Source organism: Sorex araneus, chromosome 10 (assembly GCF_027595985.1).
Source record: "Sorex araneus isolate mSorAra2 chromosome 10, mSorAra2.pri, whole genome shotgun sequence".
In the NCBI taxonomy this organism is placed as follows: Eukaryota; Metazoa; Chordata; class Mammalia; order Eulipotyphla; family Soricidae; genus Sorex; species Sorex araneus.
The window spans coordinates 50889584-50901671 of NC_073311.1; the positions used below are offsets into that span (position 1 = coordinate 50889584).

A 12088-nucleotide genomic window follows, 5' to 3' on the forward strand; every position below is an offset into this window, starting at 1 on the left:
CACAAAATTACATCAGCAGCCTCTTCTCACAAATAGAGAATGAGATCTCACTACAAAGTCGGTCATAAAAGACTGATTGATGAATCCATACACAGTTGTGAGATGCATTTGGGACAGTAGGTGTTGGTTTGACATCAATCCTATTAAAATAAAACAAATGAAATAATTAGAAGCATAAAGAGTACTATATACAGAATTCTTAAATATTGGTAGAAATATTTTTGGAAAACACTTTCTGATATGTATATTATTGGAAAAGAATGCATTACTCAAGATCACATTGTTTTAAAAAATTACGTTGATTCTCCCTTGATAACAAAATTGCCTATTAAGGCATATAAGATTATTCAATTTTTTCAAAAGAAAAACTCATAATTGCATAAAAGAAAATAAAGCTGTGGATGAAAAAGAGAAATGTGATATTCTATGGAAAGTTCTTCACTTACAACCTCTTACAAAGAAGTAGCAATGTAGCACTGCCACTATCGCACTGTCATCCTGTTGTTCATCAATTTGCTCAAGTGGGCACCAGTAACTTCTCCATTGTGAGACTTATTGCTACTGTTTTTGCCATATCGAATATGCCATGGGTAGCTTGCCAGGCTCTGCCATGCAGGCAGGATACTCTCAGTAGCTTGCCAGGCTCTCCGAGAGGGGAGGAGGAATCAAACCCAGGTCGGCCGTGTGCAAGGCAAATGCCCTACCTGCTGTGCTATCACTCCGGCCCTTACATAGAAATATATTTATTAAATACAGCAGCAGTTTAGTGAATGAATTATATATAAATATATAATTATACATAACTATATTTATATACTGTAGCACTGTGCCTTAGTTCATCAATTTGCTCGAGTGGGCACCAGTAACATCTCCATTGTGAAACTTGTTGTTACGGTTTCTGGCATATTGAATACGCCACCGATAGCTTGCCAGGCTCTGCCATGCAGACGGGATACTCTTCATAGCATGCCAGCTCCCCGAGAGGGATGAATGAATCGAACCCAGGTTGGCCGCGTGCAAGGCAAACCCCCTACCCGCTGAATATTATGTATTCATAATTGGAATTTATATATTATGTTCCTACATAGTATTTATAATAAAACATATACTTTATTAAGTTATTTATATTATACATGACAAATATTCTATTATTTTTATTTAACTTTTTATGGTATAAACATATGTGTATTCTTTATAATATAAATATATATAGTATAAATGGTCTAATTGTATAGTATATATGAATTTATAATTTATATATAACTATATATGATTAGAATGCACATTTACAATATACATATACATTTCTATATATGATTATATAGAATATATGTATGAAGTAGACCAGCAGAATTGAAATGGCACTAAGTAAAGAATCTACATTTCAGGGCTATTAAAGGCAGGGCAAATAATACCACATATTCTGATGCATCTAATGTGTCCAGAATTATATTACAACACAGTAACAGTCAATTCTGATAGTAACCACATGTGAGTGAAAGTATGACAGTTCTATTGCTTTCTTCCCCAAGTGGGGTATGTTTTTGGGCCACAGCCAGTAATGCTCAGAGCTTACTACTCCTGGATCTGTGCTCAGGGATGAATCCTGGCAGAGTTCAGGGACCATAGACAGTGCTTACAGTCAAACCTGGTTCAGCAGCATGCAAGACAAGTGCCTTGAACACTGTACTGTCTCTTCAGCCAGTTTGATTACTTTCCAATCTTCCAAAAAGCATTATTAATCACTCAGACTCAAAGGACATGACAAAACTCATTGCAAAAGCGACAGTCTTGATCTCTATGTCTTTAATATCTATCTCTTCTTTGTGCATGCATTTATTTGTGTGTATAGTAAATTTTATTCAAAGGAAAGAGAAGGGAAGACTTCTGAGGGAGGGGAGAGGAAATTTTAAGTCAAAGAAAGGAATTACACCTCCCAGCATGAGATGTGGGTAATTCCATAATAAAATTCTTCTACCTCTTCTTGATGTTGATGTTGGAGAATTGAGAATGTTTTTATTTAGAAATGATTAAACAAAGTATATGGTTATGATACAGGTCTTAGGGGAAGTTCTAACCATACACTCCAAAATTTTTCTTTGATGTACAAGTCTTATTTGAGGAATAGAGAGACAGAGGGATTGATTTAGTAAAAGCAAAATGGTCATATGGGTCCACTCTTGAATTTTAAAAAGGAATGTTCTCAGGGGGTGGAGGGGGGCGGGGAAGGGAATGTTCTAATCATATATTTTAAAAATAATAATAGAAATAATAATAAAGAGAAAAAACAAGTAAGAAGTGCTACAAAAAAGTAGGAAAATATTTGGCTAAGATAAAACTGTCCTGTTTTGTTTCTCGACCTGTTTAAGGATAGCCATCAAACTCCACTCATTAGGCCAATGACCCAATTGTGGTAACTTTGAACTTCCCCTTGTGTTGCACACTTCCACCTTTGAGATCAGGAGAGTTGGTTAATCTAGTGTCTGTGGAGGCTCAAGAGACAGTGTAGTGAATTTTAGATATTTCCCTTACATGTAGCAGAACTTGTTTAGATTTTGCATATGAAACCTCAACACTGCCAGGACTGGGGCAGGAGCAATAGCACAGCAGGTAGGGCGTTTGCCTTGCACATGGCTGACCCGGGTTCGATTCCCAGCATCCCATATAGTCCCCTGAGCACTGCCAGGAGTAATTCCTGAGTGCTGAGCCAGGAGTAATCCCTGTGCATCGCCTGGTGTGACCCAAAAAGCAAAAAAACAAAACAAAACAAAACAAAAGCCAAACACTTCCAGGACTGATCCCTGAGCATAGTGCCGGGAGTATGCCCTGAATATTGCTGGGTGTGGCCCCCAAACCAAAATAAATAAATAATAAATAAAGTCTTTGTGCTTCACCTAGCAAATGAAAAGTGGTTAAAGATGTTAAAACACAGAATGTATAAACATACCAATCAATATTAGACTGGTTTGTGAAGAATGTATGCTATAATCTCTATGGCAACTAGTTATTCCTCATGAAGACTCAATTCAAAATGTCTCATGTTTTGAAACATAGTAAATATAAAATGATAAATGGTGTAAGAAGTATGAAATAAGTTCAAAATGGCAAAGCCAAAATGTAACCTGAAATGGACTGCATACCTGCAAGATAAACCATTTTAAATCTGTATATGTTTAATATATGGCACTCACACCAAATAAAATTTTACAAAATCATAAGTAACGATACAGTGAAATAGATTAATATAGCTTTTCTTTTGGAAAGAAGTATCTCTGACCACAATGGAATTAAACGTAAAATAAAAGGATAATTTGAAACACAGGCACATCAAAATTTGGAAATATATTTATCAGCAACTCATGGGTCAAATAACTACTCACAATGGAAAATTTGAAAGTATTTTATACTGAATAACAGTGAAGATACATTGAAATTATAGTCCTAAATGCACAAACTGGAGAGAAATAATGTTTCATAAATCAAGCATCCAATCCATACAATAATTAGAGAAAGAATACTAAGTTAAAAACCAAAAAATTGGATAGAAATCAGTAATAAAAGTTAAACCCAAGATAAAAGAAAAACATTTTAATAAAAGAAAACAGAAGTAAAAATTTTAATTCAAAGTCAAAACTACTTTTTTCAAAACACAGCTACTGAAATTGATAAAGTAAATAATAACAGGCATATACACATATAAACTCAGACAAACCAATAAAATAATTTTTAAGGGGTAAGAAAATTGCATGTTCTGCACATATCAAGAAGAAAATGAGAAACAAATGCAGTAAGAAAGCTCTCACCACTCTATGATGACGAATTTGATATGTCAACTTGACTTAAACATTATTTCTGAGTCTGTCTCTGAGGGTAGCTCTGGATAAAATTGTCTTTTGAATGAGTGGATTCACTCAACAGTCTAGTTGCCCTTTAATACATGGGTGGGGCTAGCCCCGTCCCTAGGGACTGGGCAGAACAAAAAGTATCAGGGTGATGGGATTCTTGCCTCACCATGGAGTATCCCCTGTCCTTACGTCCCTGGCTCTCAGCCCTTCACTTCTGCACTGATTTATATCACAGGCTTTTCTGGATCTGCAGCTTACAGATACTGGGATTTCTCCGTTTAGCTAATCACATAAGCCAGTTCTTCATAACTCCAAATATGCATTCTTCCTTCTTAGACATACATCAGTCAGGGTTCTTTAGAGAAACGGACTAGTAAGAGATCTGACTGATTTTCTTCACTGAAGAATCCTAATGCACACTCAGAAAGGAAGAACTTAGAGCTGTGCCAGTGGGAAATATGTATAAAAGAACTTTATAAACTAGAAAATGTGGTTGCTTTGGAAATTCACGATAGAGACTGGGTGTGTGTCTCAAAGAGGGGCACCTCGCAGGAGTGACACCCTGGATTGCGTTCCCAGGACCTAGCCCTGCCACGTGTGATCCTGGTGTTACCCAGCACCCTAGTGAGGTCCCCACAACTGAAAACAGAAGAGCATAGCGTGTAATTCACACATTAGTCCTGTGCAATTTTACCGCTCTGAAGGAGGATAAAGCTTTGTCTCTGCGGATACTTACAAATCTGGGGAGATCCCTGAGCCGTCTTCCCAGAGCCACGGATAGCCTTTACCTTGGCGAGAAAGCCCTATCCAAAAGGAATGATCTTTTTGTAAATCCACTTGTTCTTCTATGAATACCTGGAGGAAAGAAATGCACAGAAACTTCAGAGACTGAGGTCAGTTCGGAAGAAGTTCTTCTAGAAAACAATTTCGTAAAGGCACACTGGGAGCTTTCTCCACCCTGGAGATCTACTTCCTGTGTCCTGTTGACGTTGTTCCCTCTTGGAGAAACCCATTATCTCCCTAATGCATCTCTCTCCCTCACTCTCCTTCCTCAGATTCCTTTCAGTTAATTTCTCTAAATAAAACTATCCTACTTAACACATTAAGGAGAAGGAGGTAGTATGATGATAAGAGTCAAAGTCAGAGAAAGACAGTAACTCATTGTAGACGCTGAGGAAGGGAGGGCAAGGTTAATCATTTTGGTGAAGGACATAGGCGCATGGGCTTCAATCCAGACAGAAACGTCAGTTCTGTGTGCCTCAAAAGGTGAATTTCATTTCTTGAGTCATTATTGTTCAATTTTCCCATAGCGAATAGACTCATAATGTCAAAATTGATCTTCTTCCATTTAATCGATTTGACAAAATCCAAGGAGAGCAGTTCCCAGAAACAATTTCTGTGGATAAGAGGCCACTATCTTCTCAAATTGGAAAACATAAAGGTATGTCACTTTTGACAAAACATGTTGAAGTTTTATGACAACTTAAAAATTATATGTCTTATGAAAAAATTAATCTGGCATTTAGCGATTATAGATGAATTGTTCATGAGTATAGAAAAATATGGTTGCAATTATAGGATTGTATGTATAAAAACCAGACAGACTTCCGATGTCATTTTCTTCCTTTGCCATATATCTACTTCCATAAATTTCAATGTGAGTTACAATGTAAGAGAGGACAGAAGCAAACAAAATACTAATGAGCACAGCTAAAGATGTTCACATTATAGATTCTTCTTATTATCTCCTCACTATTAACCTATTCTCACGTTCCTTATGCAATCTATTCTTTACTAATCATGTCTAAGTCCCATTTATTTTATTTATTTAAAATTTGGAGTTTGGGTTTTTGGTTATACCCAGTGATATGCAGGAGTTATTCCTAGATCTGCTATCAGGAATCACTCTTGGCACTGGTCAGGGGATGATATGGGGTCGGACTCAAGTTAACTGCATGCCAGGCTAGCACCCCCCTGCTGTACGTACTGTCTCTCTTGTTTCACTTTTCTTAGGGGAAGGGTGGCTACTAAGAAACCTTATTTTTCTTTTCAAACTGCATTAATTTTTAACAACTAGCACATATGTAATCATCTGAGCATCTCCTAATATTCTTCTTGTCATATTGGAGTAGTCATTTTTTTAAAGATTTTTTATTTAATCGCTGTGAAATAGACCTTTACAAAACTGTCCGTGATTCAGTTTCAGTCATACAGTGTTCCAACATTCATTCCTCTACCAGTGTACATTTCGCAGCACCAGTGTCCCCACTTTCCATCCCATCACCCCCACCCTACCTCCAGCCTGCCTCTGGCAGGTACTTTTTCTTTATTCTCTCTCTGGATCTCTCTCTCTTTCTCTCTCTCTCTCTGTCTTCTCCCCACTTATTTTATAAAAATATTTTATCTCCTTCTGAATTCGTGTGTATTTGTTGCCAATACCATATATTTAACTTCTGCCAGATAGTAAGCTGGTTTATTTTTTCTTTCTTAAAAATTATGAGCATTCTGGGCTGGAGTTATAATACAATGGGTAGGGCACTTGTCTTGCACGCAGCGGACTTGGGTTTGAACCCTAGCGCTCCATATGATTCCCCAAACCCACCAGGAATGATCCCTGAGCACAGAGCCAGGAGTAAGCCCTCAATACCACCAGCTCTGGCCCCCAAACAACCAACCAAACAAAAATCATTAGCATGACAGTAGTTGGTAACTTGCCAAGATTTCTGTGTATGTTATCAATGCTGCTGCTTTTCTTGATCATTATGATGAAGGAGGAAGAGCTTTCTGTTTTACTGTTTTTAACTTTAAAAATTCAAAATTAAACCAACAAAAATTAGCCAGACCTAACTAGTGTCATGCAAATTAAAAGTGCATTTGAAATTATGCCTTTAAGTAATTATATTATTTAATTATTACTGTATGTATATAATTCTAGTATTAAGCATATGTTATATAATTTATCTGTTTAACAAATAGTGACATTCAAATCATAAGAATACTGAATATGATTTTCTCTTAGAGAAAGTGATCATTACCTGAAATCCATAATCCGTTTTACTCTTACACCACTGTAACTCACATCTGTGCTTACCAATTCATCAGCATTGTCTATCTTCAGGAGACTGGAGCCCTGTAGAGAACATTTTCTTTTGCTTAAAAACCAGGAATCTAATGTGTCCATAAATAGATAACAGCTCTTTCCATGTTTAATCCAGCCATGGGGGCAAGAATGGGAATGCGAAAGGGCTCCTGGAAAATAAAAACACAAAGCTTATATCATTCTAAGAATGCCAGGGCAAGTACCACCTATCCTGAGAATAACTAATAAATAATCAGTGTGTTGCCATTATATTATGCATTATTTAATGTAAACTGTTATGACTTTACCAGAAAGGCCTTACAAAAACATGTCATTTATTTAAACTTTAAAAATGAATAAGCTGTGTACTGTTTCAGTTGACTCTTTTATCATTTTTGACTTGCTTTTTCATTACTTCTAGTTCATTCTAGAATTCCTTTTCTCTATGACAGCAAGTATAATGATTAGAATAAGTCTCTATGATTTGAATAAATCTGGGGCTGGAACAATAGCACAGCAGTAGGGTGTTTGCCTTGCATGCGACCGACCTGGGTTCAATTCCCGGTATCCCATATGGTCCCCTGAGCACCGCCAGGGTGATTCCTGAGTGCATGAGCCAGGAATAAACCCTGTGCATTGCCGGGTGTGACCCAAAAAGAAAAAAAAAAAAGAAGAAATCAATTCACTACCAATCATTAAGACAAACAATAATTTTATGTTAACTTAATTTATAGGTATGAGATCTGTTTCAGAGTGTATCACTGTCATCCCGTTGTTCATCGATTTACTGGAGCGGGTGCCAGTAACGTCTCCATTGATCCCAGCCCTGAGATTTTAGCAGCCTCTCCTTGCTCATCGTTCTTAATGACTGGAGGCTCTTTCAGGGTCAGAGTGTAGTTTTTTAATTAAAATAAAGCTAAAAAACACCTATTTCCATTTCAGAGTCTCTATATTTTATAAAACTAGCTACTTGAAATAAATAGTGAGCATGTATGATCCAGAGATGAAAAAATGAAGTAAAACTATTGTGATAGTCAATGATAATGCAATTGGAAATAAATGTCAAATATCTACTATTATAGTGAGGTCAGTGATGTATGACTAAAGAAAAGCAAGTCTAATTAAAAAGTCAAACCAATTTTCATTAATATCTATTAGTTTAATTCATTTTATATGTTTTTAAATTAGCTTATTAATTCTTTGCAATATTTTTTCTATGATTTATCTCTTTCAGAATAAAGCTATCACTTAAAAATATCAGTTCCGTAAAGGAAAAATATAGACTTATTTCCTGTTCAACAACTTGTACAACCTCTTAAGGGCCTAGAAACATAGCTCATGATAAATTAGTTACTGATTTGGAGAAAACTCAACAATTTATCAACTATTGGGGCTGGAGTGCTAGCATAGCGGGTAGGGAGTTTGCCTTGCACGCGGCCGACCCGGGTTCAAATCCCAGTATCCCATATGGTCCCCTGAGCACCGCCAAGGGTTTTTCCTGAGTGCACAGCCAGGAGTAATCCCTGTGCATCACCGGGTGTGACCCAAAAAGCAAAAATAAATAAATAAATAAATAAATAAATAAATAAATAATTTTTAAAAATTATCAACTATTTAGCCAGGCATATGGTACATTTTTTTGTACACAAACAGACTGTCTTGAGGTCATAATTCACATTATTCATTGTGCTTTCTTCAAATACACAAAATTCTTTCCATGTAAAATATATGATATTTCCTCCCTTCCTCCAGGTGTCACATCAGTAATTAGCCCCACAGAGTCAGTGTCCACTACACCCTTTAACTTGGTCCTTGCCTGCGATTGCGAGTGTCCTGGGAGGAGTGGTACTCTCCTTTAAAGGTAAGAGTGTGGGTTGATGGCTGTTGTTGTTATATCTCGGTAGAGACTTCTCATCCTCCTCCAAAGTGTTATTCCCTGAATTGGATCTCCAAATGGCTGCATATACCAACAGCAACATCGACAGAAAAAAAAGTCATTTGTCTGTGTTTGAAAATAAAAATCTTCAAATTCATATTTTTGTTGGAATGTCTAAAGAATACATTTCTAAGAAACAGACACTCTGCTGCTGAGGAGAGGTGGAGTTGATATGTAGATGGGTGAGGGGAAGAGGAAGTGGAAGGAGGTAAAGGGGGAAATGAAGGGGGAAAGAGAGCAGGTAAGGGATAAAGAGAAAGAGAGAAAGAATTGGAGCTGAAAAATAAATAACTTCCTTGAAGGGGGTGTAGTAAAACTAAGACAAAAGATGAAGCAGGTATAGAAAAGTAGAATATGAGGGAGAACTGTAACACTGTAGCACTGTCATCCTGTTGTTCATCGATTTGCTCGAGCGGGCACCAGTAACATCTCCGTTCTGAGACTTGTTTTTACTGTTTTGGGAATATGCCACGGGTAGTTTACAGACTCTGCTGTGCGGGCAGGATACTCTCAGTAGATTGCCGGGCTCTCCAAGAGGGGTGGAGGAATCGACCCCGGGTCGGCAGCCTGTAAGGCAAATGCCCTACCTGCTGTGCTATAGCTCCAGTCCATAAGGGAGAAAGTAAGAGAAAATGGAAGCATTTCCTAGAACCATGATAAATTTGAAATATTAATAATTCCATATTCCTCCTCTAGAAGGATCCCTCTAAAAGGGATCCATAAAAATCCTCCAGTCACCTTTAATATGAAATGTATTCAAACATTTGGCAAATTAAGGAATCTACTGGAGAGACTTTGAAGTTACAACAGTACCTTAGTTCAATAGTATAGTATCACTGTCACTGTCATCCCGTTGCTCATCGATTTGTTCGAGTGGGCACCAGTAATGTCTCTCATTGAGAGACTTATTGTTACTGTTTTTGGCATATTCAATACATTCGGGTAGCTTGCCAGGCTCTGCCGTGCGGGCTCCATACTCTCAGTAGCTTGCCGGGCTCTCCGAGAGGGGCGGAGGAATCAAACATGGGTTGGCCGTGTGAAAGGCAAAAGCCCAACCGCTGTGCTATCACTCCAGCCCATAGTATGCATAGTATATATAAAGAAAATTTAAGTATTCATTCTTTATGAAATGTCTATTCAATGCTTAGTATCTCAGATAATTCCTAGTTTATATAAAAGTTTATAGATTAAAGATCAGATATAAAAGCAAGCTGCTTGAATTCTGAGACTCATAAAAATGTTATCTCAGATAATCCATTCCACTTGGAAGACAAGTGTCATAGTTGAAAGCCCGGTATTACAAGAAGGTTAATTTTTAGAGCAATTTAGTTAAAAGTATGAGTGTTTTAGAAAGATTGTCTAAATTTCTCATCATAGTCTCACCACCTACAAGTTTATGACCCTAGACAAGTAACCTCCCAGTCTCTTAATTCTTTATAAACAAAACTGAATTATAAACAAAAATGAAACTAAAAATATCTCCAATTCAATAGGATTAACAGATATTGCATCGGATTTTGCACTTCAAGTTTTTTACAAAGTATATGCCACAATGTAAATCTTTGTTAAATTTGAATTACTTTCATCTTAACCATTACTCACCCATGGCACCCAGGACTGCAGCTATCACAAGAAGTATAAAACACAGAATTCCCAAAATCACAGCAATAGTTCGACAATGAAGAGAGTCGGTACAAGTTCCTGAGGAGCCAGAGGAATCAGAGACTATATGAAAAAAATGGGATAAAATGGATAAAATGGGATAAAGTAGAACACTTCAAAACCTGGTCAGTTTTAAAATGACATATTAATCCCTAAAACCAAAATAATCTAGTCATGTCATGTAGAATTAGTCTAAATTCCCCTCTACCTTTAGCATTTTTCTTCAGCACTGTGTTCTGAGATTAGCACCTGTGTTCTCCTAACTTCATTTATACGTCCATGTGGATTAATATTGATTGTACCTGGATTCCTAAAATCCCACTTCTAGAAGAGACAGGTATTGTTGGGAAAATAGAACTGGTTGCTATGGAAACATCCAGGCTTCACGTAGTTGTCATATGACCTGGTGCAAGTTACTTCCTCAATTATTTTTCCCTTTTCTCCCTGTGAATAATTGGGATAGTATAGCTCAAAAAATTATTATGATAAATTAATAATCTAGCTCATGCAAAAGCACCTCAGTTAGAGCCCATTGCTATTTTATAGGTAAGTCACTGTAAACACAATCACACATGCCTCCTCCTCTTGCATTATCCAATTTTTCCACTCACCTCCAGTAGGTTGCCTCAGAAAGAGTTGCAAAAGTGGAAAGAGGAAAATAATTGTGCAACGTGAGTTAGCAGAAAGCAGAAGGGAGAACAATCTGATGTCACACCTCTGAATATTCTCTTTCTTAACAAAAACAAGTTTCTGTCAATACCACTACACCTAGAACACATTTCTGCCTTTGAGAATAAGTAGTCAGAACATATTAGAGAATTGTTGAACAGGATCACAAATTCAAATCCATTGTATATCACACAAAAAAATCAGACTTAAGATTCTAAATCATAGAAATTCTAACTTTCCTTTGACCTTTACCATTAAATCATCTTTTTCCCCTTCCCTTTCTTGCATCTTTCCATACTTCCTTTTTTATCTCTTTTACACAATGCTGTCATATATACATAGTTATTTATTTTGGTTTTGGGCCACACTTATTTATATAAATCTTTATTTATATTCTATTGAGATTCTTTCATCATATTTCACATCACACTTCTTACAAGTCTGTAGAGCTGGAGTGATTATTTCCATGAGAAAACATATTTTATGTTCTTTTATCACAATAATTTAAGTACTGATATTAGTTATTGAATTTTTGTCATGAAAAGGTTTAATACACATCCAATAATTTCTTTACTACACATTCAATAACTTTTATGACCTTCAGTAATTTATATAAACTTTTAAAACATGCTTATAGAAGTTCTACAGGTAATAGCCTCTTCAATTTTCTTTATCTGAATGTTTTAGTTGGTGTGAATTAAGGAAGGAAATAAAAATACCTTTCTTCGAGCTCACAGGTGTCCTGGGGGTACTTTGAGAACGGAAGTCTAATTGAGTATATCCATCTTCATCCAAACCTCCATTATCAGAACGGTAGTCCATCGTCCTATACAATTCTTGACAGTTGAGTTTGAAGACCCTTTCCTCTTCTTAAACAGCTATCTGTGGACAGAGAGT

General features: G+C 36.6%; 1 protein-coding gene across 1 annotated transcript; it reads right to left on the reverse strand.

The window, feature by feature from the left end:
* CLEC7A (C-type lectin domain containing 7A) lies at positions 1-12088 on the reverse strand. Its single transcript, XM_004621745.2, has 5 exons — positions 11911-12088; positions 10463-10585; positions 6937-7094; positions 4582-4700; positions 1-140 (listed from the first exon to the last, which is right to left on the reverse strand). The coding sequence occupies exons 1-5, from the start codon at positions 12011-12013 to the stop codon at positions 8-10; spliced, it is 636 nt and encodes a 211-aa protein (XP_004621802.2). The 5' UTR covers positions 12014-12088; the 3' UTR covers positions 1-7.

Coding starts and splice junctions, on each gene's coding strand:
- CLEC7A (XM_004621745.2), bottom strand. CDS start 12,013: ATGGACTACCGTTCTGATAATGGAGGTTTGGATGAAGATGGATATACT. Junction 10,586..11,910: donor ACCTGTGAGCTCGAAGAAAG/GTATTTTTATTT, acceptor TTTTTCATATAG/TCTCTGATTCCTCTGGCTCC. Junction 7,095..10,462: donor TGCAGTCCTGGGTGCCATGG/GTGAGTAATGGT, acceptor TTTATTTTCCAG/GAGCCCTTTCGCATTCCCAT.